This window comes from Syngnathus scovelli, chromosome 3, assembly GCF_024217435.2.
Source record: "Syngnathus scovelli strain Florida chromosome 3, RoL_Ssco_1.2, whole genome shotgun sequence".
In the NCBI taxonomy this organism is placed as follows: Eukaryota; Metazoa; Chordata; class Actinopteri; order Syngnathiformes; family Syngnathidae; genus Syngnathus; species Syngnathus scovelli.
Window position 1 is genome coordinate 20,407,839 of NC_090849.1, and position 25,677 is coordinate 20,433,515.

The window sequence follows — 25,677 nt, forward strand, 5'->3', positions numbered from 1 at the left end:
ACAAGAAAAACACAAGAGATCACGATATACAGAAGATGCCGAAATACAGAAGATGCCGAAATACACACAGTGCAAGAGATAGCAATGAAATGTAAAAGAGAATGTGTACAGTTATGTCCCTGTTCATGTCCATGTCACCTCCTCCCCAGTGAGGAGTTGAATAGCTTGATGGCTTGGGGGACAAAGGAGTTCTTCAGTCTGCTTGTCCTACAATTGGGGAGGAGCAGTCTCCCACTGATCCGGCTCCTCCGATTAGTGATGACAGAGTGCAGAGGGTGACTGACATTGCCTATAATGTCCAACAGTTTTTTCAGTGTCCTTGCCTCTGCCACCGTCTCCAAAGAGTCCAGCTTCTTGCCGATCAGAGAGCCGGCTCGCCTGACCAGTTTGTCCAGTCTGGAGGTGTCCTTCTTGGATGTGCTGCTGCCCCAGCACACCACGGTGTAAAACAGGACACTGGCAACCACGGACTGGTAGAACATCTCCAAGAGTTTGTTGCAGATGTTAAAAGAACGTAGTCTCCTCAGGAAGTACATCCTGCTCTGTGTCTTCCTGTGAAGGTGGTTGGTGTGAGTTGACCAGTCCAGTTTTTTATCCAGCCACACCCCAAGGTACTTGTAGGAGTCCACAGCCTCCACCTCAGCCCCCTCCAACAGTACGGGCCTAGGCTTAGGCCTGTTCCTCCCAAAGTCTATGACCAACTCCTTGGTCTTGGAGATGTTGAGCTCCAGTTGGTTGGCACGGCACCAGGTGGCGAAATCCCCCACCAGGCTCCTATACTCCTCCTCTCTATTGTCCCTGATACACCCGACAATGGCTGTGTCATCCGCGTACTTCTGTATGTGACACAGCTCAGAGTTGTAACAGAAGTCTGAGGTGTACAAGGTGAAGAGTACAGGGGCCAGCACTGTGCCCTGTGGGGCTCCAGTGCTACTGACCACAGTGTCAGAGATGGCGTCTTTTAGTCTGACGTACTGTGGCCTGTCTGTGAGGTAGCTGGAGATCCAGGTCACCATGTATGGGTCCACTCCCATCCTGTCCAGTTTGTCTCTGAGCAGGGGGGGCTGGATGGTGTTGAACGCACTGGAGAAGTCTAGGAACAGAATCCTCGCTGTGGCGCTTCCCTTATCCATGTGGGAGTGAACTCGGTGCAGTAGGTGGAGGATGGCGTCCTCCACTCCAACATCTGACTGGTATGCAAACTGCAGGCAGTCCTGAGCATGTCGCACTTGAGGTCTGAGGAGACCGAGGAAGAGCCGCTCCAATGTCTTCATCAGGTGTGAAGTGAGTGCCACCGGCCGAAAGTCATTCATTTTATGTCTGTTGGCATAAAGAAGGACTTACCGTGGCAAGATGGCCGACTTGTGACGCACTAGGCAAGTACTGCCATAAAATAACACTTGACACCACCGAAGAAGAAAAAGTCAGAAGTTAGCGTCGCTTCAAACTAAGCGCGTCTGCAGACAACGAGAGGGAATCGCAAATAAACAAACGCTTTTTATAAAAGGGAAGGAAAAGTACGGAAGATGATTAGGCCAGTGAAGAAAAAAAAGTGGGGTGACAGGATTCTGACTTTTTTCTCAGACTTTAAAGTAAGAATTGTCACTTTAAAGTCAAAATTCTGACTTTATTCTCAGAATTCTGATTTTAAAGTGAGAATTCCCACTTTATGACTGAGAATAAAGTCAGAATTCTGACTTTAAAAAGGAGAATAAAGTCAGAATTCCCACTTTAAAGTCAGAATTCTGACTTTATTCTCAGAATTCTGACTTTAAAGTCAGAAAGTGGGAATTTCTTACTTTAAAGTCAGACTTCTGACTGTATAGCCAGTTTCAAAGAAAGTGGGAATCCTCACTTTAAAGTCAGAATTCTGACTTTAAAGTGGGAATTCTGACTTTATTCTCAGAATTTCCACTTTAAAGTCAGAATTCCGAAAATAAAGTCAGAATTCTGACTTTACAGTCAGAAAGTAGGAATTCTCACTTTAAAGTCAGAATTCTGACTTCATTCTCAGAATTCGTCGTCTGCATTAACTCATTAAGCGAGACATACCAGGTAAAATACAGGATTTATTTAGTGAACGAGAGGGAGGGCATAATTTCAGGTGGAAAGCAAATTTAAAACCAAAATACTCGAGAAAAACCATACACGGCTGTTGTGTCTCTGAGGGGTGACAATATGGGACACATGCAACGGTCCACTTCAACGATGTCAAAGCCCCAATCAATTTAAAAATAAATTTTAAAACATGTGAGCGTACGGACTTATTTGTGGCTGTCTAACTGTGCACCGAGACTGTGCACAACCAGGCGTTCACCAGATTGGCTGGCGACAAGTGCATTTCTTTTTTAACTTCATTTTATTTTCATGGGCAAACCATCACTTTTTACACCAATGTTTACTTGGAGGCCACAAAAAGGGACACCTTCAGTTTGGGTCCGTTCAATGCAGACTCCACAGGTGCACGCACCTTGAGTTGCCTATGAAGGAGATTGGACAAGAGCTGCACTCAAAAGGGCGTTCCTTGATCCAGGCGAGCGGGATGGACTTAGAACCTTGAAGGAGGGACGGATGGGACTCGGAAAGCGAGCTGCCGCGGGCGTCGCACTTTGCGCACTTTAGAGCAGCAATGGGATCCTGGCTTATGCGTCCTGAGCGGCAGCAGCAGCTGGAGCTGGAGCAGAGACACGGGCAGCAGCAGCAGGACCAGAGCCATGGGCAGCAGCAGCAGCTGGACCAGAGCCACCTGCAGCAGCAGCAGCAGGAGCAGCAGCAGCAGGAGCAGCGGCAGCGCTATGAAGAGCTGGCACACAAGAGTGGATGTAAGGCAAGCCCCGAGTTGTGCAGTTTCAGAGACTTTGATCATTTTTGTGTGCCACTTCCTCACCCCTTGGTCCTTATCTTCTTTTTTCTTTTTATAAACACATAAACTGATGTCTCACTTTTTGACCTGCTTTTGTGTTGGTGTGTGTATGCGTCCAAGTTTCCAGAAAGCAAATCAAAACCCTCCACAAAAGATTTCGGCATCTCAGTGGAAACAAGGAGATGATGAGGTAAAAGGTCAACTTGAAATTTTAGTTTGTAAAGTTCGCCCGGCACAACAAGCTCTCAGCATTAGGTTGGCGAAAAAGAAATGTTACATTGTGGCTGAAAGATTGCACAAAGTATATAGCGCACACAGAGCGTGCAGCGTGATATTGCGTTTGGGTGGAAAGAGCACCGAATGGTAATTTGGTCAATTTTGAGAGCTAATGTTGGAATCAAAACTGACCTGACCGTGTGTTTGTTTGTCGCACTGCAGAAGAGAACATTTGGACGCCATTCCACAACTGTCCCACAATCCCATCAAGAAGCAAATCATCGATGCCTTCTTTGATAAAAGGTCAGCAATTAAACCAACAGCATTGGCATGCTTTGGCGCACTAAAATGATTTTTAAAATGTTTCAGAAAGTTCAGTTTGCATCGAACAACACTATCTATTAAAAACCCTGACAGTTTGAAAAGGGATGTCTGCATTTGTTGATTTATTGCTGTGGTCCAACTGGGCAGGAACCAGCACCAGGGCATGGTGGGATCCTACGAGGAGATCACCTTGGATCAGTTCCTGATGGTCATGAGTCACTTCCGGCCGCTCGCACACATCAGTCGCGGGGAGGAGCGGCAGGCCGCCAGCAAGCAAAAGCTACGCCGTGAGTGCACGTGAGCCTTCGACTGGCCACGGTTGATGACAAGAAAACTTTGCGTTTGCAGTTTTGTTCAACATGCACGACAAGGACAGCGACGGAATCATCACGCTGGCCGAGTACCGCAAGGTAAGCCGAGCGTTTCGGCGCATGCACGCGGCCTGCTTGGCTTTTAGGGGCCGTCCCAAGACTTTTGGCTCGCCTACAAACAAATCAAGCGGAACCGTGATATTCACCTGAAGGAAAACATCGAAGAATAAAACTGAAAACTCACAAATTGAAAAAACTCAAAATACAATCAATAAAACAAGCATTTTGTAACACATCGATTTGATCATCTCAATAAATTACTGTCAATATATTCAAATGATGGAAACTAAAGCAAATTGTTAAAGTGAAGAAGAAAAACGGACACAGTTGGTGCACTCCTGACCTTCCAAAAAGTTCTGCTCATGGTTAACCAACTCTTTGAATTTACCATTGTTTTAACCAGTTTTTTTTTTTCTTCATGTGAAAAGTAAGGTGGAAAAAACAATGTTACTCAAATAGTCAATAAGCATAAACTATTGAAAAAAATCAAATCAAATGAGAATGACGAGATTCTACATGGGCCGGCTATTCGGTCATTGCAGTCCAATTAAGTCCAGCGCGTGAAGCATAAAACGGTATTCACGATTATGATTTCATTTGTTCCGTTGGTGGTGGAGGAGCTGCTGTGCAAAAGTGGCGACTTCGGGGACCAGGTGGCCAAGGCCATTGCCCGCGCGGCCATGTTGGAAGCGGCCGACAAGGTAAGGGCACGCCTGCACGCACATGCTGACAGGCGACACGAAACCCTGGAGCCACGCTCAACCTCGACTTTCTCGTTCACCCGGCAGGCGCTAGATGACTTCTACGAGGGGATCACCTTTGAGATGTTTCAACTGGTACGACGGATCTAGCGGTGCAACTTGTGCATGCCTTCTATCTAAATATTGCTTCATTTTGCTTTTCAGCAGCACATTACTTTAACCCCAGTTTATAATCCTACCTTTCATTTGAAACCCAAACCTGACTTTCGTTTGAGACCGGACTACGAGACTTGAGCGATAACCCTAAGCAATCGTAGCAGCCGCAGTTTCGGAATCAAATGAAAATCAGAATTGACGTCTGCCGATGTTTACGAGCGATTTTTCTCAACGAGAAGCCCAAAGTCAGCAAAGACGCGGCGAATCAAGAACCAAAATCCTGCGGGCCATTAGGGCGTATTGTCCTGTGGGCCGTTGCACCCCCAAATGTTTACGTATAAATTTTGGGCCGGCAGATGCTCAAGGCCTTGGAGTTGGAATCCCGGATGCACATCCGCTTTTAGGAGGCAGACACCTGTTGGAAGAATTGGATGGTGAAGCACTGGTCAGCTCTTTGAGTCAACTCTGTAGCTTTTATTCATAGACTGTCGTTGATCGGGACTGTTTTTCTTTGTTAAGCGTTATCGAAAAGATGCATGCTGAAGTAGTTGCATATAAGTTATCCCGTATTTACTCAATGTTTAAGTAATGAAGATGGGGCAACAGCAACGTGTAAATACTCTTATTAATTTATACAAACATAGTTGCTCCATCAGGGTACACACAGCTCGGTAACTTTTCCATTACACGTAAGGCACAGCTCATTAACGTCATGACACATGGATACAAAATATTCAGTAGGTAAGACATTCAGGTGATAACGGAACAAATGTCTGCCTTATGAGGATATGTTTTTCCTTCTTTTGCCCTCCCTTTTCTTCTCTTCCGTATTCCTGCTTGTGGACACTATGTAGTTTTCTGACCGGAACTATGAGGTTGTTGTTTCATCTGCTGAAGTGCATTGTGTACCGACTGCTGTAAAACAACCCAAGATCTTGCAAATAAAGAACCAACTCCACATCTTTGTTTTCCTTGCTCAACGACGGACATCTTGAACAAACGCAACAGTAACTGCATCCAAGTTATCTCACATTTACTTAATATCTGTTTAAATATTTTCACAAAAGTGATCCAATATGTACTCATTATTATTGTGTGTTGTGTTAGTTTGACAAGAAAATAAACTTAGCAAAAGAGGGGGCACATGCCCCTCTTGTCTATTGTAATTTGGCAAAGAATATTGGTTTTGAATAAAAACCAATAACCATCCCAAGCACCCCTCTTTCCTGTTCACAAGACCAAGTCATCTTCATCCATAAGCATATAGTCTTTCTTTGTTAAAACACAGCAGCCCTTCAAAACAAAATGTGTTCCGTCAACTGTTAATGTCTTAATAGACATTGATGGTATTTATTTACATATTGAAACACAATATTCCACCTGGACGGTGACGCCAAAGGATGCAAGTGTGGGGAAAGACAGACTAAGTTGGCGTACCGTCGCGGTAGGCGGCCGCCGCCACGTGTCCACCAACGCGCACCAGAGCGACAGGCGGCCTGGGCTCGGAGAGTGCCGACAGCCGGTTGGACCGGAGGTGGGACGACGGCAGGTCACGCTGCGACGTGTTCCACAGCCTGACGTCCCCCGACGAGTACCTGACAGGCAGCACGTGACACACCCGCCGCGTTAGACGTGTTTCCTGCCTCTTAGGACTTATTCTTATCTTTCTGTTAATTTGTGGTGATTGTGGAGTGCCCCGATTGGCTGTCCTCACCCTGCCAGGACGTAGTTGTGGCAGGAACTGACGTCGACGGTACGCCAACTTAGTCTGTCTTTCCCCACACTTGCATCCTTTGGCGTCACCGTCCACCATGACTCGAGCAAATTTTCATCCGGATTTGGAAAACAAATGAGCTTGAGCTTTTTCGCAATACGCAGCAGGGAATATAATTCTATGTTTTAACAATTCCTCAAAGGTAAACGTTTTTTTTTCCAATTTACAAAGGATGCAGCCGACACGATTCTGCGGCAAAGTGGTCAACAAACACATTGTGACAAAAACACCCCCCAGAAAAATCTGAAAAGGGAAATCGTCCACTTGGATTCATCGCAATGGCAACAGGTCCACTCAGAACGACTCATCGACTTCACAGTCAGGAGGTTTTCTCCAACGACACGGAAGGCTTCGTTTGCCTGGCGGTGTTTACAGCGTGCGGCGTCACGTTGAAATGCCTCACCTTCCAATTGGCGCGCACGTCGGCGGCCGCCCGGCGACGGTCTCGCAGCGACGCCTTCCAGCAAGGCGAGTCGGACACGGTGGCGCCGCGCGCGTGGCCCTCCGCTGAGCACAGCCTGAACCACAGCACCTCGTCCTCGGCCAGAACCCGCCACGCCTTGCTCACCTGCCGTCAAAAATAATCTGAATTTCACTCATCTGCATGCTACTCGCCGACTTTCTCTGCCAGTAGGGGCGTGCATGCATGGACGGACAGCTGTTTGACTCACCTGTGCACATCTGCCGAGCTCAGAACGGTTAAGGTATTGGAATATCTTCAGGGCTAACTCATACGGCAAGTCCACGTCAAAGAAGGGGATGTCGTTGGCCTCGTTCTGCATTGAAAAACAATAAATAAATCAATAAAAAATAAATAAACGATGGAAAGAGGCATTGCGCAGTTAGCTGGTGTCGACATTGAGGAGATGGCTTCTGAGTGCCTCCATACCAGATCTAGAATGAGTCGATCCACCAGTTGCTCTTCTTTCTGGACTTTTTTCCGAGGATGCTTTAGGGACTCCCTGCAGTCGGCTGTCTCCTCCTGGTACTTCTTCTTCCTCCTGCTCCTCTCCTCCGCGAGTCTGTTTAGAAGGGGACTCGTCCTGCCGCCCAACAAGCCCCTGGCGATGGAAACGTAATCTGGCCCTTCCGCGCCACCACTCGTCTCGGGTTCAGACTCCCTTTGACCTCCACTCGCGTCTTCGCAACTGGGGCTGGGGGACGGAAGAAGAGAGAAGCGCCGCTCCTCTTTTGCTCTGTATAACTCCCGTTGCCAACGGTCCCTGAACGCAGCCAGCTCGTCCTCGGCCATAGCGTGCATAAATGTTAGCGACGTTTTGTGTTAACGCTTCGAAAGGGTTGAAGACATCTCTTGAAGGGAAGCGCCGCCGTCAAAACAAACGACGAGTCTTTCACTAGAAAAGGTCCGACGTGGGACACGGCGAGAGGAAACATTGGTTCCTGCCTAGGAAACCAGTTCCTCGTCGGTTAAATCAAGACTAAAAAGCTCACGTTTGTGTGATTGCCTCCTTATCTGTCATCTCTCACTCATCACACACATAAAACACAAACCGAGTCAGTAAACAGTGAAGACGATATTATGACTGCCTTCTAATTTCACGTGTACTATTTTTTCATATCGCTCCGAATGTTGTCATCATGTTCCCCATCCGTTTCAGAACTTTGCCCCCCGCAGTTACGTTTGCATTCTTACAAGGTTTTTGTGCGACTCGATGACATTGTGACGTTATTCCAAAGAAATGCATTTCTTGCTGATCTTGCTTATTCTTGTAACCTGACAACATTTTGACATGTAAAAACAACATTCTAATTTTATTCTTGATTTAACATCACGGGACAACTTTATGAAGAGTTTTTGGGAATAAAGTGATGACTTGATTTGTTTATTTCGGCATGTACATAATCAACGTTCATTACAATTTAATTTTACATTATGACTTGTCAAAGAGGGAGGCGGGTTTAAGCAATTCAGTTTATCAAGTCCCGTCCCGATTACAGCCAAATTTTCACTCCCAGACACACAGTCTAAATTACTACATTGACCTATATACCACCACATACCATGAAGAGAAAAGTGAGAAACAAAAGAAAAACATAGATTTGACCAGTGCAACAGGATTTGAATACAGCAATAACAAATAAATTGGAAGTTTGAATAAAATGTCCCTACCGATGAATAAAACGGCATCGACCCTACCGATAAGCGGCAGTTGCACCAACCGATCACGCAGCTAATCGTATCCCATGTGGGCCTCCTCTAATTTGACCATTTTCTTATTGCGCTGAGACATTTCAAGACGAAGTGCTGCCATCATGTGGCCACTCTGCTCTCAGCCCGCGAGAAGTTTGTCCAATGTCTGAAAATAGTCCTGTAGTGAAAGTTGACATTTAACTCCCGTTAAATTATTTTTTTGTTGTAAGGAAATCCACCACTTGCTGTTTCACCGATCCATTTTCCACCATCGCTCTCATTTTGATAGCTAGTCTAGATCTTGAGCCCAGAGATGATCACATTTATTTTATATCTACTTTTTGTTTTTCGTCTGTGAGTGCATCATCACCATGCAGCTTTAGTAGACTTGGAAGTGAGCGGAGGTGGTCCCGTCCTTCCAGCATCGGAGGGTCTCCACGACGGTGGTGCGACACAGGGGGCACGCCCTCTCCCGGTCCAACCAGGAACTCAGACACTCCTCGCAGAAAATATGCTGGCGACAAACAGAAAGAGCGCCGTCACCATTGACCGGCAATTGGGACAAAAAGCGAGAGCGAGCCTCTCGGTGTACCTGGCACAGGAGGGCGACGGGCTCGCGGAAACGCGTCTGGCAAAGAGCGCACACATCGCCGGCCTCGCTGCATCGCTGGCTGCCGGCGCGCACGCCGCAACTCTGCACGCAAAAAAATTAAAATAACACCCCAAGTGTAATGCAACTAAAAAGCATCATGTTTTCTGTCATTTTTCTTGCGCAAAGCTTGGTTTGACAAGACTAAAAATGTAACAGCCAACGTGTAAAACCCGACGTCAAAAAAACTGGCTAAGATTTTGCCGGTTCATTTTGTTTGTCACACGACAGGCAGATTATGTGAAATAATTTTTTCTGCAAAATATCTTTTTGAATGGAAGCTCACCTGAGGGCGGCAGAGCAGGACGGCGGCCTTGCGGAGGGTCGAGGCTCGGCCGCAGATGTCAAGGGACTGCAGGTGACAGACAAAAGACAAGGCGGCTCACTTCAAGTCATGAATGCCACGAGGCACTTTTACCTCAAAAGTGGCACTCTCAAGTCAAGGAGTAACAAACTTTTGATCTCGCCATTTTACATTTCTCCACAAAATGATAGTACTAAATGTCTCTTAAAAAACGCTTGATAAAAACTCTTGAATCTTGTCCCATTTAGAGTCAGAAGGGAGCGCCACAAGATAAAAAAAAATGATGGAAACAGTCATTGCCTGCACTACTTCACATAGCAAATGGCAAATTAATGTTGAACTTGAAAAGGGCTTGTGGCTGATTTTCTATTTTTATCATATGCTTTTATGTTTTATGTTTGACTGTTTACATGACATTGTGGCGCGTCACCTCCGCTCCAGCTGCTCTCATCCTCCCGCAACACTCAAATACCACTATAACCCCTCCAGAAGAAAAAAAAAAAAAAAAAAAAAGCCAGGTCACGCCACTACCAGCCATTTCTGGTCCACTCCGCCCAGTGTCCTCCCCTCATTCTGGCGAACGAGCATGGAAAAAAACGCCTTGGTTGTATTTGTGTGATTCATTGGCCATGAGGCAAGCGCATAAAGTTATCACTGCCACTCACCGGCCAAGCGATTACATTTTGGGTTCTGACTCATCAATATTCCTGAGGAATTTGCCGCTTCATCGGTTGTAATCGTGACAGCTTCTGTTAAAGTCTATTTAAAGTCAATTCCATTTCTTTTACTAATGGAAACTTCTCCTTTCTGGGGAAATCCTTCCTGCGGATGTTGTGAGAGAACGATGACTGTTTCTGTGAATGTCTGCGTCCCAATTGAGACGTTGACATGTTAAGACTCAGCACCATCATCATCTTTCTTTTATGGCTAATGAGCACCTTGCAGATGCCGTAGACGATCATGAGCGCGGCTCCTAAGAAGTAGCTGGCCGAGGGCTCTTCTCCCACGATGTACTTGTACCACAGCTGGATGGGAACCAGGGCGCGAAACAGCTGACTCAGCTCCTCGATCAGCAGGTAGAACTTTCCCTGCGAGCAAATGTGCAAAAAACATTCAGGAACGTAAAATTTAAAAAAAAAACCACATATATATATAACAACAACAGCGGCTCTTATGAATCGAGGAGCCGGCGGCACAAACTTGGCCTGCATCCGTCCCCTGTGCTTTTTTTGACACTGCAAGGGTAAATATCACGCTATTTGGGTCAGAAATGTCAAATATGTAGTACAAGCGCATTGACTTGTAACTTAGGAAGAGGCCATGCATTCCCACAAATGCCCTGAGTCATCATTCTCTACCAGCAGCCACAGGAAGGAGTTCCCTAGAAAGGAGAACTTTTCATTCGAGCAGGTCAAAGCCAAAGAAACATTTAGACTGACTCAAAACATGGTACATTCCTCGTACATTGAGCATTCAAATTGACGCAAATATAAAGGTGCAGGACCCCTGGAAATGCTAAAAATGACCCAGAAATGGCTACTTTTACTCGTTAAATGACATGTTTTCCTCTTTGGAATACTTAACCATGCTTCAGGTCAAACTAAGCCTGGAATACCACCGACATTCTTATTCCTATTCAATTAATATGTAGACAAACTTGATTTGTGTATAAATATGAAAGTTGTAGGAAAGCCCTTGTGGCACGATCGAGTCGTCGTACGAAGCAGCGGAAGAAGGTACAGAAGGAAGGAAGAAAATCTGGGCTAGCCGGGAAGGTTTCATGTCATAGAGCTTGAAGTATGTTAAGATGAAAAGTGTTCCCGGAAGACATTGTCCTTTGTATTTTGACACAAATAAGAAGTTGAACTCTCACCCTGGACTTGAACGCCAAGAGGATGCCAGGTAGAACGAGGATGAAGCATTTCAGTCCAACGGTGACAAACTTGAGGACAAAGTCGGTGATGCCCACCGCCCACATGAGGTCAAAGAAGTCAAAAGTGTCCAGATTGGGCTTGGAAAACAGGAGGCTGGAACAGGACGTACACACACATACCATTTTTTTTCCCCCCCCTTTTACACTGCGCTCGCATGTGAGAAGGTGACAAACAATAATGCGAGCTCAACATAAAATACTCACAGGACAAAAACCAGACGGCAGCTCTGCTAAAAGAAACGACACATAAGATGGCTGAGGCGATAGAAAAAACAAATAAAAGATGAGCCTCATGAAAATGGCGGCTAAAGGCCACGCTGGCTGTCGCCGGCTACCTGTTGTAGAGCTCTTCTTGGCTGAAGGCGTAGTACACGTACGCCACGTTGCCGGAGAGAAACAGCGCCATCCACAGGGCCACCAGCACCGAGCGCTCCTCCTGAAACACGAGGGAGTGTTTGTCAAGCGCGAGCGCATGCAGTCCGTTGCATCAGAGCAGCATTTAGGAAAATCTGATTCGGACCTAGGCTGTTCCGCAGCAGTTTCATTTCAGAATACATTGCGCGATTACTGGATCAAATGGTGCAAATCGTCGGGCTTCTCAAAAATCAATGTTGTGAAATGTCACTCAGATGGAACAAAAAAAAAAAAACAAAAAAAAAAAAACGGTGCTTTCTGTTTGATTCAGGACACGTTGTCTCACCCGCAGCGACACCTGACGCTTGAAGGTGGCGTTGGCGTAAGCAAAGGTGCTGGCCATCCCCACGCAGACGGCAATACCTGGGGCACAAATGACACGCTCATCATCATCATCAGCGGCAGAGCCGAGCTTGAGCTGGAAGCAAAGTCAAGTGTGTGCTCGCGATCATGCTAACAGAGGCTATGTGCTATCATGCTAGGTGGGAGCAGTGGTGATTTATTGCATGATGGGGAGATGTGAAATGAAAAATATGAATCTATTTTAGCTTGGGGGAAAAAAAAAAAGTGAACATCTGAAAACATGTTTCATTCAGACTTTTAAGCTAATTAGATAACATTGGAAGACACATTCAGCAGCTATGTTAGAGGCCAGTGCGCAAGCAAGCATGGTTGCTCATGTGCTAACAGCACGGGAGGAGGATTGTTGTTTAAAATTAAATTCAAATCATTTAAGAAGAACAGGATGAACAATTACCGAGCTTATGCTGAAAGCAGACTTTGGCCAGCAGGATGAGGATGAACGGGAAGCCCCTCTGCAGCCATGTCACCATCGCCTTCAGCTCAGAGAAGGCTGGAGCCGGCGCGGCCGGGTCCTCCGGGCCCGCCTCTTCTCGGGGGCCACGGTGGTGCCTCTCTGAGCCTGCCGCCGCTGCCGCCACCGCCGTGGCCTGTTGCAGGAGTGAGGGGGTCCCGTGCTGCAGCGACGGTGGCTGGTGAAAATGGTGGTGAGGAGGGTGAGGCAGGAAGGCTCGGCCCTCGGGGCGATGAGGGCCGCCTGCTTCCCGGGACGACGCTGTCATCTGCACAAAGACGTCCGGGGGCGAGCCCAGCACTAAGCCGGCCGCCTGGAACTGGGCAGTGGAGACTGCGGCCGACGGGATGCCTGCCAGGCCCGAAAACATCTGCTGGGGCAACGCGGGCGAATCGGGTTTCAGGCAGTCGAACGCGCCGCCTTCATCCAGACTGCTCTCGGATCCCTGGGTTTGGCTACGGTTCCTAAACGAGAAAACCGAAATTCAGACTCAGGAGCTATGGCGTTTTCCCACTAGATTGCAGCTGTTCACATGATTGTTTTCTTGATGATAAAACCTTATTCTGAAACTCACACCTGTGTATATAAACCCAAATCAGGCTAACTCCTAGACAAGAAATAGGATGTCTTGAATCCTTGGCAGAGGTCTAACCTCTCTGCACTCTTGTTTGATGAACAACATGGATTAGAGTCAATTGTTCATGCGCTCGCCTTTCAGAGGACATGCCATCCGTGTTGCTGCTGTGTCTCCTCTGCATGGCACGGCGCTCATCAACACACGAAGCTGCCCTAAGGACACCAACACACGGGCTAACGTTGTACATACTCACGTTTACGGTGCGTTTTCCTTTTTAAACAAGACGTTTAATGTAGAATTTACCTTAACCTCATCAACGAGTCCTCCTAGGGTGAATTTCATTTTTAATTTCAAATGAGCTAGCTTGTTACTTCGCTAGCAAGCTTGCCTTAATTTTTAGCCAACAACTTCCGGGGTGACATCATCACCTCGCGTCTCATTGACCAATCGCATTTAACGTTAATGTTCGCCGCCTCCGTGTCCGGAAGTTGCTTAGCAAATGCCGGTTGCGTCAACAAATGTTACTTCCCTGTTTGGTAGACGGCGTGACAGTTTTCTGTTTGTTTTTCATCATATTTGTTTCTGATTTTCATCGCGTTGTTCTCGCTTCCTCGAATGCAAATTGAAATGACTTCGGTGCCTCCGTCATTGCGTTGTCACCCATCGACCAATCGCATTTCGACGTTCATATTCACGCCGCTTCAGCTTGTTTTGCTAACGCCAGCGGCTAAACACCGATCATCTCGAGATAAATAACTTCGTCTTTACTGCGCTCTACGTACTGTTTAGTCGTTTTTCATCCCGCCCCTCAATTGATATTGTCCTCGGTTACGGGTTTGCACATGCTTTTCACCAAGCTACCTACCGATTTAAGCGATCAAGCTCAACCAGGCCTGCGATTGAACATTAACATTATAATGCAAAATGGGTTAAAATGCCGATGACGCGGAACTTTCTCTTTGTAAATTCATCAGCCTTGTGTGTGTGTCTTGTCGGGAGATTCACACAAACGCGCTCGCATCGAATCGTGCGCATTTAAGGACAGGCGGTTGGATGTTTGTGGACCACGTCGAGCCATGATGGTGCTCCGGCGGCTCTTAAGGAAACGCTGGGTGCTGGGAATCGTCTTCGGATTGTCGCTCATCTACTTTCTTACCAGCACGTTGAAACAGGTGCAGCAACGACACGCAAACTTAAAAATACGTGAACCTTCACCGTCTACAGCAAAGAAAAATATGTCCACTGTGTGTGCGTGCAGGAGGAGCGAATCACAGGGGATCGCGCCCTTCTGGAAGTGAGAGACACCGAGCATCGCATCCCCTGGAAGGTGCGCTTCAATCTGGGAAACAGCAGCCGACAGATAGGCCGCTGCCGCAACTCCATCCAGGGAAAAACACTGCTCACCGACGAGCTGGGTGAGTTGTCGTGGTGATTCCCCGCCCCATCAATAAAGGCAAGAGGTGTGAAAACCTTCGGTGTCTCCTTGCCAAGGTTACGTGTGTGAGCGCAAAGACCTACTGGTGAACGGCTGCTGCAACGTCAAGGCGCCGCGCAGCCGCCAGCACGTCTGCAAAAGCTGCCTGGCCGACGGCTGCTGTAGCGTGTACGAATACTGCGTGTCCTGCTGCCTCCGGCCGGACAAGGTGAGTGTTCGTTAAACGGCGGCGCGACACCTTACGGCACCTTGTCAGATGTCGAACCGAATGCGCATCTTGAGCGGCTGCGCTTTGTCTTTCAGCAAGCCCACCTGGAGCGCTTCCTGAGCCGCGCCGCCCAGGGCTTCCAAAACCTCTTCACCGCCGTGGAGGACCTCTTTGAGCTTTGCCTGGCCAAGTGTCGCACTTCTTCGCAAGTACGGCCGTCTTTTTCTTGCTCTCGTCAGCCCGCGCCCAAGTCGCTTAAACGGAAGGTGCGGCTTTTCAGAGCCGAGCTCTTCCGATGTATCGTTACGATGGAATTTTTTGGATTGTTTGGCGCGTTCAAGTTTTTATTTCTGCAAAAATTAACAGCGTTAAAAAAGGGCATTTTGCACAAGGTGCTCAGTAAATAAATGCTCGGGCATTTATTGCTCTTTACTTTTCATCACCAAAGGGAAAAAGTTCAGCTGACTTTTGCCAAAACAATCGGGTGCTCGTCTGTACACGTTTCTGCAACATGCTGCTTTTGCCACAAGGCGCACTTATCGATTTGACAAGAACCCCCCCCCCCCCCCCCCCCCCCCCCCACCACCAAATCCATATAGATAGATAGATACTTTATTGAAGTTTAAATCAAGTTTGCGGCGTATTCAAGGACAAACAAGTTCATAAGAGTTAAACGCCGCCGAGTCTTAATGCGCCAAACTGTGTTTGTGGCTCCCGCAGAGCGTCCAGCACGAGAACACGTACCGGAACCCCCAAGCCAAGTTCTGCTACGGCGAAAGTCCACCGGAGCTCCTTCCCATCTAAACGCCAGCGCCAAGCGCAACAAGAAAGACTGGTGTCGCCTTTTCAGCCGCCAAGCGCAGCGACAACAAATGCATGCTTCCTTACGTTATACACGACGGAAGTGGTCAGGTCCCGTATGTGCGACGGAATGGCTGCATTGCCTGCCCCAAGCACGCGATGGCCGGCTTAGGCATGTCGTCCACGCCGACTGGGCGAGCCAGGGGCATTTGGGGGAAACATAGTTCAACAGCTTGGTGCAAATGAAAGGAGTGGGCTTTTAGGGAGAGAACTTTAGTAGAAATAAGTCCGTTTAAAGGAAATAAATGGGTGAGTTTGACAAAAGGCTAAAGAAAAAAAAAAGGTTGGGTTTTGACAATCTGTTTTTTTTTTTTTAAATTGATTTACAACAATTTTATTTCAGTGTTTTTGTTCACTAGGGTCATCTCTTTGAACTTTGGCCACATGTTTTTATGTTTATCTGGTATTTATCATTTGTATTTTTACATCGTGCTATATTTAGTGACGAGTAGGCCTACTGTTCAATTTAAGCAAAGTTCGTAACATAAGGTCAAAAAACAAGAAAAATATTGAAAAACAAAACCTGATAAAATGAAGGTGTTTCATCTCTACTAGCGGCACTTGTTTGTCCTGGTCTGTTATTTACCCTTTTTTCAAATTTTGGCACTTGTATTATTCTTGCACTCGTATTATTCTTGCACCTATATGAGCTGCTGTGACAAGTGAATTTCCCTGCTGTGGGATGAATAAAGTTCTATCATCATCCAAGGAAAGATGTTAGCTAAAAATTGTCACTGTAAATAATAAAGTTCTTGATCATGTGCATACATATAAATAGTGCATTATTACAAATTAAATACAACAAATTAATGTCGCCAGTTTGACATGCAGAGAAGCCATTTCAACCCTCCATCCAACAAAAGCCTGACCTGCAAAAATTGGGACCATCAAGTGTACACAGATGAAAATTTCGTTCCCAACAATGACATCCATTGCATTCTAGATACTGTCAAACTACATACGATTGCTTTAACATATGAATTTTTCAACATACGATCTGAACTTTTATACAAGACTATTTATAAACGAATGTACAGTGTACTCTTATGGAAATATTTGATCCAACATACGACTATTTCAACATTCGAAGTAGGTTCCGATCAAATGGTTTCCAAGCAAAATGGCAGACTTATTGCGTGTGCTTCTACCTACCAAATTGGAGTACGACGCAATATTAATAAAAATAATTGCTAAAGTGCCAGACCGTGTTACAACGGTGACTGGTGCCGTCCGGTCCTGCGGACGGTGGATGTTGTAAGGTTGTGTTGTTACACTACCAAACAGCCGCGCGACCGACCGACAACATTTAAATGAGAAACAGCAAAGAAATGGTCATTTAGAAACGCTGCGCTTTAATTTAAAACAATAAATAGAGCAATAACAACACATTAAATAATCTTCATAATGAACAGTGACAAGATTGACCTCATCAGAGGAAAGTGCAAAAGGTTTTGCGGACTGGACCGGATCCAACTACGCTTGCAGGGCTGTGGCGGAGATCTGCTACCCGCAGTACCCTGCGACAACTCTTTGGGCCGTGGACCGAGGAAGACTTGTTGAGGGCAAATTAGGTTCTCGTAGCAAAGCAACATGTGCAAAGGCGTCAGGCTACCTTCTGGATCCGCATTCTCACATTTATTGCCATCAAATCAGTTTTTTCCCCCACAACCTCAACAGATGACCGATTTTGGCTTCATTTTGTTGTTCCGCAGCTTCATCAGACCATTTGGCTGGGCCAGACAATTGGACAGTTCCTGGATGAATGGATCCGGATCAGCAGACTCGCCTCCAATTTTCCCCACAGCCTGACCAAAACTCTTGACGTGCAGCTGCACCACCTACTACATCACCGGCCGGGAAAGGTCGAAAGGAATGTTTTGAACCGGCTAACCTCTGCACCCTCAGCATTTTTTTGTCTGGCTACCTTTTGGAGCCAGAGCCTGGTCAAAGCTCTGCATCCTAATGACAGTTTTGCCTTCAGGCACGCCAGGTGGTCAGTGTCAGTTCTGGACCCAATCAGGTTTTCTCCCACAAGCGGAGCATAGCGCGATAATCAGCACGAGAAGCGATCCCGGGACATCCTCCGGCTGGATTTCGGGCCCCGACAGTTCTTCACTCTGTCTCATCGATGTGATTGTCACACGGTGCCTGCATCACATTCAGGACCCTGTTGACATCTGCCACCCAGTTTTTCAGGCCTACAATGACTTTCCAACCATAGGACTTCTTGGCCCAACCGTGATTGTGGGTCTCGTGTGGAGGCTCCGCTGTCGCCAGCTCCACCTCCGGCTGGACTTGGCGGGCCAATTTCATCAATATGGCGCTTGAGAACATAAGATTCCCCTTGACTTGGTCGAGCGGCACGGCGACGTTACTGGGGTTGCCCCAGTTTTCCTTCTGGTACTTTTCCACCTTGGCGAGATGCAGTTGGAACAGCACGTTCTTGGTGTAGATATCCTGAAGTAGCTCGAAGAAGTTGGAGCCCCTCACGGCGTAGTCGGGGACATTCGGAGGCTCGCCGCTCAGGCCGTGGAAGACCATCTGTGGGGGGGGGGGCAGAAGGATGAGGGCACGTTCCCTGATAGCCAAACGACCCAAAGCTTCTTTGTAGCCTTTGTAAAAGTCAGGGAACACGCGTCGATAGTGTCCGAGGCTTTCTAGTCGAGAAAACGAGGATAGCAAAACAACACATCCATTGTCGGGGTGTCCAGACACTGAACACACTTACGTATTCGTCGAGCAGGTGTGCAGTTTGGGCGCCGAGCGTGTTGACGATCTTGATAAGGGTTGAAAGGTCGTCTTGGCAAGAGATGTCGGCCAGTGGCGCCGGACGACATTCCGGAACCAACAACGCAACCAACAGCGCTGAGCACAAAAGGACAAATTTAGGACTTGAGTCCGGTGCCCAAACTGGGAAAGCACAGAGCAACTTGCAATGCACAGACAGTCCAAGTTATTTAATCGAAAGATGAACAGTAAAGAAAGAGAGAAATGTGAAACACTGTGAAAAGTCGCTTTGGAGTGAGTCTCCGATTTGGGCCAAGTAATTCAACGAGCGGCCGGATTTAGCAAAAAACGGACAGAAACAATCAATGGCTTAGCCTGGCTGCTGTCGCTCTTGAAAACAATTTCACGTGAGGCCCCTCACACCATTTTTCAAAATATCCCCACAAAAAAGCATTTTGAAAATAATTTTGGTGTACAAATCCTGTCGGATAAAACACGATTATTAAGAAACGGAATTACTGTCAAGTCCTTCATCAATGTTTGAATGAACTTGAGTTGTGCAAAGCAGAAAAAGGCAAAAGCCAATAAATTGACGATGAATATTACCGAAGTGCAGCAGTCTTTTCAGCGCAGAGGCCATGGCGGATCTCCTTTATGTTGCTTCTCACTTGCGCCGCGTGTCTTTTTATTACCGAGCATCCTCATACCTTCATCATCACCGGCATCATCATCAACTCCCACAACTGACACATATGGAAAAGTTCAGCCTTGCAACACGTGTCAAGCGTCCGTTTGACTGACACATCAGCGACGTCCGCCCGCCCGCCCTCCCTCGCAGCACCAAAATTCACACGCAAATCTAAAAATACGCCCAGCGCCCCAAACAAAACACTGCGTCACTTTTTCTTTGGCTTTTTTTGTGACATCATCACAGATGAGCAGCGGCAACGGCCAAAGTGCAAGTCATGCTCATCTTTGAGAAATTTTTAACACTCTTGAGAAGTGGGGGGGGGGGGGGGGAAAGAAGAAGCTTTCAAATTTCCAAACATTATATTTTCATGAGCATGATATTGCGCAACAGTCCAGCGAATACAAAAGTATCCGAAGTGATATTCACTCAAGTCAAACGTTTGTGCAAGTTATTGACCCGTTACAGGTGTTGTTGTTTCTTGAATTTTGTTTTGTTTTGCTTCTTTCCAAAATGCTGACCCATAAAGAAGACAAGTTGTTGCCTCAGGTGTTGAGGAAAAAACTGAGAAAAATGCTTGTGGCATCAGGAGGTCAGGGCTCAGCTGGTGGTCAGGTTCATCCGCTGCTTGTGCAGCACGTCGCTTACACGAGCAATGTCCTCTTCGGGAACCTCAAACACACACACACACACACGATGATTTCATTTTCTTTTTGGCTCAAAACCAGATGCACATTTGATGGCTTTGAAAGAGCCTGGCTTTGTTGTTTCCAGAAAGAAAAATAATTTTCTACTTTTGAAACACCTGTCTTCGCATCCTAGCCATAAAGCCTTCAGCTCACTTGAGATTGTAATTTCAAACCCTGACCCCATCTTGAAAGTCCAATCCTTGGTCAGCTAGCTTGAAACCTTTTTGATCCCATCCAAGAAAAAGTCTGAGGATTTTACTTCTTTCAAACACAACAACCAATCGGCAAAAGTGGGCCGAATTTGTTTGAATGGCATTTTCTCTGTTTTGTTGTAATGTGTCAATAGGTGAAAAAAATGGGAATGATTTTTATGTATTATTGTGTAAAAAAAAAAAGGCCAACTTTCAAAAGAGCTAATATCAGCTCATGCTTCACTACTCAGTTCAAAACCATACCCCACGAACGTGTGCGGAAACACAGCCGAACAGAGTCAAAGGTCACACCACTTTACTCTTTCAATTCAGTGGAAGTGAAAAAATACACTTGACTAATCCCTCAATTGGTCTCCTTCGCTTGTATTTGATTTGTAATCGTGGATGACGAGATAACGTGACTCACGTTCGCTCGTCTATTATTTCCTTTTTGTCTTTTGGGAAGCACACGGTGAGGGACAACCTCAACTTTCTTTGACCGCAGCCGTTGCGACACATGGGATACCGCAGCGGCTTCCGCGGGGGTTGTGGGAAGGTTAAAAAAAAATAAAAATAGAGGTGGGGTTGTGGGGCTAGGTCATCACTTGTGTGCATGACAGTTTGCTATACACGCTAAGATTAGCCAACTCTGCGGTAAAACTACACACGACAGCCCGTCGTTGCGCCGCTCACCTCTTGCGATACTCGCTTAGCTCCAGAAAAATAGAACAAGCGATGTTGCATCGCCATTACACGCGGCAGAAAAAAACTAAACGCAAATGTTTTTGGCGAACAACTTCCCAACATAAACGTCAAAGACAGCTGAGCATTTTCTTTCCGCTTGTCACCGCCAGGTGAGTCAATGGTGCGAAAACGCGACCGCTTTACTCACAGATGACAAAGCGGAAGGAATCCTTAAATAAAAGAGTGAGCTGGATTTGTGAGTCAAATGGAATGAGGATTGGTCACCAGGTGTCCACTCACCAAAGCATGGTCGAAACTGAAGGTGCTGATGTAGTAGGCGGAGATGTCGCAGTCGGCCAGCGGCTGTGAGATCTGGGCCACGATGCCGCACTCGTCTGAAAGCAGCCACAACGACACGTCTCGGGGGGGGGGGCATGTGGAGACCGGGGCAAGAGAGCGGTCGCTCACCGAAGCCGAGGGGTTGTCCTCCGATTCGCACCATTCGCCACAGTTCCCCGGACGAGCTGGTGAAGAGGAGGTCGGCGGGGAAACTGGGGCATCCAAGAATCGTTTTGAGTCGAGTGGGCAAAGATCAAAGAGCTTTTGGAAACATCTAAGACAACTTTTCGACCTTGAGGCGCACAGCACAGTGTCAAAGACACTGTCGTCAATGAACTAAGCAGCGGCTTTTGTCCTTGACATCACGACCATGGTGCTTACCGTCTTTGAGTGTCCGTGTCCATGACGAGCGAGACGTAACCGTCAATCAGGGAGAAGGAGAAAAACTTGATCCGCTCCAAGCCTGAGCCAGGAGACGGCACCTCTTCTTCTTTGGGGCTAGGCAAAGACAAACATGGCTTGGTAACCTGCCACCAAATTTGTTGACCACGTTCACTTTGCAACATGAAAAACATTTCCTGGACTAAACCTTGAAAAGACACGTCTTTGGCAGTTGTACTTAGCAACATGCAACTTGAAGCTAACACGAGTAGAGTCTTATTTAAAAAAATAAATCTCTGCCATTTTGGTTTCAAGCAAGCACCGGGCTCAAAAATTTGCAAATTTTAAATATATGATATATTTTATATGATAGCTGGATTTTTAAAAAAATATATAATCTAACCCTACAAGACCCACAAAAAAGGTCTCCAGTTGCCCTGTCATCAAAGACATAGAAAGTCCAACTATGATCCGTTTTTCAAAAATTAGCTGAATGCCCCGTGCTACAGCGCCACCCTGTCTCGCAACCACAGCACTGCAGCCCATCTGTCTGACCTGCCAGAGTAGAAGAGCACGTCGATGAGCGTGGTGGCGATGGAGGGCAGCGTGTCGGGGTCCAGGGACATGACGCAGAAGCGGTTCTGAGGAATGAGCACCGGCTGAAGACCGGCCTGCGTGGCTGCAAGCAAAGGAGGACGCGCTCACGTGCTTTCCGTTGGAATATTCATTGATGACATAACCACTTGAAAGCTGCATCATCAAGCAAACTTGAGGGAGCATTCCATCGTGAAAAGACAAAAGTCTTTGTATTTGCAACTTAAAAAAACAAAATGGACGAAAGCAAGTCGGTTTGGCATACAGACTCACCTTGTTTAGCGTTCTTGTGCGGGCCGTCGGCGATGTCGCGGCCGCGGACGAGGAGCGACTCTCCTCCAACTTCGCGGAAGATGTTGAACTCCTCCTCCAGAGTGGCCACCACCACCGGCAGGTCCTTCTCTCTCACCTGAAACCCATTTGATGTTTCAATAACTATATCTTCCTTCCTTTTATAACTGTGACATTTTTTCACACAAAGAATTGTTTTCTCTACAATACAACTCTCTGCAAAACCAATCAAAAGTAAATTCCTCTTTGGTACTAGATGATGTTTTTCCCATCCGATATTTGAATGCTTGGATAAAAAGAGATTTGTTTGTTTTGTTTTTTTGCCCAAAGGATTTCACGCCCTGCCCTTCGTCGTGGTCCCATGCCGGTTTGGAGGCACAAAACTGCGGACTGACCAGGACAAAGTCGGTCTGGTAGGTGGACAGCATGAAGACGGAGACGTGGCGGCGGGCCAGCGGCGCGATGACCGACTCGGCAATCTTGGTGACGCCCGGCGCCTGTGAGCCGGGCGAGGCGGCGACGGCGTCGGAGAGCACGTTGAGCGGCAGCCACACCGAGCCCTCTGCCTGCAGATGCGACGAGGCCTCCAGCTCTGCCGCCAAAGGCATCAGTCAACAGTTGCCATTGAAATGCACATCTCATCACTCCTCACCAGAGGGATCCAAAACACACCGTAATTAAAAAGGGGTTTCCCAATCTGGTTTGTCAATTAATGGAATAAACAATATTCAAGAGAACCATTCAAATGACGCGTAGCAGCAATAAAGCCAATAATATGACTGCGCCCGTTGATTGGAATACACAAGCTAAAAGTGAAGTGTTGCGGGGCCTTTTTCGGTCTACCTTTGAAGCCCTCCTCATCCAACAAGACCGTGTAGTTCTCGGGGGTCTCCGTCATACTGAAGAACTTGCATCTGAAAGCAGGATTTGGGATTTTCTTTCAATGTAAATGACAATCAAAATACACAGTGTAGGCGCACACAAGCACACACACACTTCTGTGACGATTATCAAATGGCAAAAATCAGAAACTAGTAAAACTGTTCAAATATTTTATAAGGACGAATGGTAACAAAAATGTCAAGAAATATTTCTATTTGTTTTTAAGTGATGACAATTTGCTATTTTAGTTTTGACATATGAAGCTTAATTTGCTTTCATGGGCCACATCGGGCCCTGGGGCCTTGAGTTTGACAAAATGCGCTGGGTGTTCACTCCAAACCAACAAACTTGACAGCCAAGAATCCCAAATAAACATAAACATTGTAAAATGGACAGACTCTTTTTCTGTAGGATTAAAAAGCAGGATGGAAAATGTCACATTCAATCAACAGCAGAAAAACGAGACTGAGCTTGAAATATTTCCTGTTTTGCTCTCCTTCCTTAAAATTTGTCAAGTTTAATAGTGTGCCACCATCTAGTGGCCAACAGATGAATTACATAACTTTACTGGAACCTGTGATCAAAAAGAAAAAATATGAAGCCTAAAAGATTCCATGAAACAAATTTGTCCAACTGTGAACCGCCAGGCTGCGACTGTGTGAGGCTCAACTATACTTTAAAATCCGATGCAAAACGTTTGCTGATAAAATCGGGAGAAAAGTGAATAATGCTGACGGCCGACTGGCCTACCGAGCTGAGGGGATATCCACCAATTGTTGTAGGCTTTGACGCTGGAAACAGCGAAAAAAAAAAAAAACATTCGTGTGGCCTCAATTCTTTTGGGAGGTGGGGGGTCTCTCTGCGAGCCCCACCCTGCTATTCTCGCGCTGCCCGACCAACCGAGCGACTGCTGACTCGGCCGCATTTTTCTTTCGTCGGCTTATGGACCAACATAAGATTGACTTTGTTGTTCCTCTTCTATCGGTGTCTACTTTATATGCATGTATATTACCACTTATATTCATTTATTTTGATTTACTGTTTTTACCGTCTTTGTAGTTGTATAATTGGTATATTTAAAGCACTTTGTTAGAGCTGCAGTTATTGTGAAATGCATAAACAAAGTTATCAGTCAATAATACCTCAAAAATGTGCAAAAAAAAGACTGTGAATTTGAAATCTCCGTAAGAGAAGTAAAAGCCCAACAAAATTGCAAATGTGTACAAAACAAGTAATATCCGTGGAGCCTTCACTAACGAATAAGCGGTTCTGATTGGCGCATCAATTGCTTAATGCCCACGACAGCCAATAGGAGTCGGTGGGCGTGGCCTCAACGACGAGCAGATGTGCAACCTGCTGAAACTGCTGCAATCGCAACCATTAAGTAGTAGGAAACGTAAACCTCCCCAAACATCAAGGCGGGAGAAACAAATAAGGTTATTAGGATCGTCAAGAACGTCAAGTGGATCCACCAAAGTTTATCTTGGTTGGGAAAACATGCCTCGAAACTCCAACTAAAGCTGACCATCAATCGCGTGCGACTGTACAGCAATGAGCGGAAGGTGGGTGAGAATACGATTTCCCCAGCGCAGGCCACCGTTGCTCTCGCCTCGACGTTGCCTCATCAAAACAGCAGATGTCATCACACGCATTGCATTCTTAGATGGCGGTGCCAGTGGCCTCTGACCTGGTGCATCAAACGAAACTGGTCCATTTGTCGACTTGACGCGTTGAAGGCGTCGCCAAATATGCAAAATGACGTAATTTCTCAACGAGCCCCCTGTTTACCGTGTCCGGCGGCGGAGGAAGATTAGCTTGATGAGTGGGTGCGTGAAGTGCGACAAGCCACTCTTGTTGATGCTGGTGACCCGCAGCCGGTGGTCCAGAATGTGCAGCTCCATGTCCAGACGAGAATCAGCCACAACTACTCAACGCACACCACTGAGGACCAAAAACATCCGAGAAGCCCAGCCCCGCACGACTCCTTCATATTCAAATGAGCAAAACAGCACACGTGCCCCGTTCTCCTATTCTTAAAGCGACAGCGTAGCGATTTGCGAAATTGCAGATTCGTGTAAAAAAACAAAAAAGAAGAAAAAGATCAGCACCAAAGAAAGGGCCGCCAGAAGCTTCAACTCCTGTTGTAAAGCAAAAAAAAAAAACAGACTATACGCTATGTCGGTTTTGATGATTTGGTCAAATCTGACCTGACGCATCATGTTGCCGCTATAATGCTGCTCGCTTGCCGTAGAAAGAAGCGAAGCTTCCGGCAGCCATATTGCATTGCCACACCCGCTAAGAACGCTGAATTGAAAAGATTGATTCCTCTGCTATGTTTTCATTTATGTGTTGTCTATGCGGCTGGCTGGATAAATAAATAAATGCGTGGTGCTTGTACCAATAAGTCGAAGAAGAAAATAATGCGATCGTCAATTTTCTCTCTGCGAGTGGCACACAAA

At 46.6% G+C, this 25,677-nt stretch overlaps 5 protein-coding genes and 1 long non-coding RNA gene across 8 annotated transcripts; 3 read left to right on the plus strand and 3 right to left on the minus strand.

Annotated features, from left to right (window-relative positions):
• Window positions 1-2,278: 2,278 nt before the first annotated feature.
• Window positions 2,279-5,589, plus strand: tesca (tescalcin a). The gene is made up of 8 exons (XM_049763414.2): window positions 2,279-2,822; window positions 2,984-3,053; window positions 3,302-3,382; window positions 3,551-3,690; window positions 3,752-3,812; window positions 4,382-4,475; window positions 4,563-4,610; window positions 4,988-5,589. Exons 1-8 carry the CDS (start codon window positions 2,630-2,632, stop codon window positions 5,033-5,035), a joined length of 735 nt encoding a protein of 244 aa, XP_049619371.1. The 5' UTR covers window positions 2,279-2,629; the 3' UTR covers window positions 5,036-5,589.
• A 429-nt stretch (window positions 5,590-6,018) lies between these two features.
• Window positions 6,019-7,695, minus strand: fbxw8 (F-box and WD repeat domain containing 8). Its single transcript, XM_049763455.2, has 6 exons — window positions 7,295-7,695; window positions 7,077-7,181; window positions 6,809-6,973; window positions 6,573-6,594; window positions 6,346-6,403; window positions 6,019-6,226 (listed from the first exon to the last, which is right to left on the minus strand). Exons 1-6 carry the CDS (start codon window positions 7,664-7,666, stop codon window positions 6,055-6,057), a joined length of 894 nt encoding a protein of 297 aa, XP_049619412.1. The 5' UTR covers window positions 7,667-7,695; the 3' UTR covers window positions 6,019-6,054.
• A 533-nt stretch (window positions 7,696-8,228) lies between these two features.
• On the minus strand, window positions 8,229-13,669 carry rnft2 (ring finger protein, transmembrane 2). 2 transcript variants are annotated; one of them, XM_049763273.1, is made up of 10 exons: window positions 13,552-13,669; window positions 13,383-13,460; window positions 12,615-13,135; window positions 12,144-12,220; window positions 11,779-11,879; window positions 11,384-11,537; window positions 10,449-10,598; window positions 9,493-9,558; window positions 9,150-9,251; window positions 8,229-9,071 (listed from the first exon to the last, which is right to left on the minus strand). In XM_049763273.1, the coding sequence occupies exons 1-10, from the start codon at window positions 13,560-13,562 to the stop codon at window positions 8,937-8,939; spliced, it is 1,395 nt and encodes a 464-aa protein (XP_049619230.1). In that variant the 5' UTR covers window positions 13,563-13,669; the 3' UTR covers window positions 8,229-8,936. The 2 variants fall into 2 exon arrangements, with proteins under 2 accessions (XP_049619230.1, XP_049619231.1); XM_049763274.1 differs by lacking the exon at window positions 13,552-13,669 and having other exon boundaries at window positions 13,324-13,460.
• Window positions 13,670-13,751: 82 nt separating this feature from the next.
• spring1 (SREBF pathway regulator in golgi 1) lies at window positions 13,752-15,881 on the plus strand. The gene is made up of 5 exons (XM_049763435.2): window positions 13,752-14,420; window positions 14,507-14,663; window positions 14,740-14,891; window positions 14,987-15,100; window positions 15,612-15,881. Exons 1-5 carry the CDS (start codon window positions 14,325-14,327, stop codon window positions 15,693-15,695), a joined length of 603 nt encoding a protein of 200 aa, XP_049619392.1. The 5' UTR covers window positions 13,752-14,324; the 3' UTR covers window positions 15,696-15,881.
• Window positions 15,882-19,510: 3,629 nt separating this feature from the next.
• Window positions 19,511-25,325, minus strand: castor1 (cytosolic arginine sensor for mTORC1 subunit 1). 2 transcript variants are annotated; one of them, XM_049763359.2, is made up of 9 exons: window positions 25,007-25,325; window positions 23,180-23,250; window positions 22,732-22,928; window positions 22,319-22,454; window positions 22,007-22,130; window positions 21,452-21,568; window positions 21,200-21,282; window positions 21,032-21,126; window positions 19,511-19,839 (listed from the first exon to the last, which is right to left on the minus strand). In XM_049763359.2, exons 1-9 carry the CDS (start codon window positions 25,117-25,119, stop codon window positions 19,768-19,770), a joined length of 1,008 nt encoding a protein of 335 aa, XP_049619316.1. In that variant the 5' UTR covers window positions 25,120-25,325; the 3' UTR covers window positions 19,511-19,767. The 2 variants fall into 2 exon arrangements, with proteins under 2 accessions (XP_049619316.1, XP_068506322.1); XM_068650221.1 differs by having other exon boundaries at window positions 24,906-25,028.
• On the plus strand, window positions 24,520-25,173 carry LOC125994230 (uncharacterized). Its single transcript, XR_007490539.2, has 2 exons — window positions 24,520-24,780; window positions 24,882-25,173. It is a non-coding gene; the product is annotated as an uncharacterized lncRNA (long non-coding RNA).
• Window positions 25,326-25,677: the final 352 nt, after the last annotated feature.

Coding starts and splice junctions, on each gene's coding strand:
- castor1 (XM_049763359.2), bottom strand. CDS start 25,119: ATGGAGCTGCACATTCTGGACCACCGGCTGCGGGTCACCAGCATCAAC. Junction 21,283..21,451: donor GACACGGACACTCAAAGACG/GTAAGCACCATG, acceptor TGGATGCCCCAG/TTTCCCCGCCGACCTCCTCT. Junction 19,840..21,031: donor TCAGTTTCGACCATGCTTTG/GTGAGTGGACAC, acceptor TGTGTGTTTGAG/GTTCCCGAAGAGGACATTGC.
- spring1 (XM_049763435.2), top strand. CDS start 14,325: ATGATGGTGCTCCGGCGGCTCTTAAGGAAACGCTGGGTGCTGGGAATC. Junction 14,664..14,739: donor ACTGCTCACCGACGAGCTGG/GTGAGTTGTCGT, acceptor CTCCTTGCCAAG/GTTACGTGTGTGAGCGCAAA. Junction 14,892..14,986: donor GCTGCCTCCGGCCGGACAAG/GTGAGTGTTCGT, acceptor TTTGTCTTTCAG/CAAGCCCACCTGGAGCGCTT.
- fbxw8 (XM_049763455.2), bottom strand. CDS start 7,666: ATGCACGCTATGGCCGAGGACGAGCTGGCTGCGTTCAGGGACCGTTGG. Junction 6,974..7,076: donor AGCTCGGCAGATGTGCACAG/GTGAGTCAAACA, acceptor TTTTGACGGCAG/GTGAGCAAGGCGTGGCGGGT. Junction 6,404..6,572: donor TCGTGTCGGCTGCATCCTTT/GTAAATTGGAAA, acceptor GTGTGGGGAAAG/ACAGACTAAGTTGGCGTACC.
- rnft2 (XM_049763273.1), bottom strand. Junction 11,538..11,778: donor CAAGAAGAGCTCTACAACAG/GTAGCCGGCGAC, acceptor GTCCTGTTCCAG/CCTCCTGTTTTCCAAGCCCA. Junction 9,559..10,448: donor TCGTCTACGGCATCTGCAAG/GTGCTCATTAGC, acceptor TGTCACCTGCAG/TCCCTTGACATCTGCGGCCG.
- tesca (XM_049763414.2), top strand. CDS start 2,630: ATGGGATCCTGGCTTATGCGTCCTGAGCGGCAGCAGCAGCTGGAGCTG. Junction 3,383..3,550: donor GATGCCTTCTTTGATAAAAG/GTCAGCAATTAA, acceptor CCAACTGGGCAG/GAACCAGCACCAGGGCATGG. Junction 3,691..3,751: donor CAGCAAGCAAAAGCTACGCC/GTGAGTGCACGT, acceptor TTGCGTTTGCAG/TTTTGTTCAACATGCACGAC.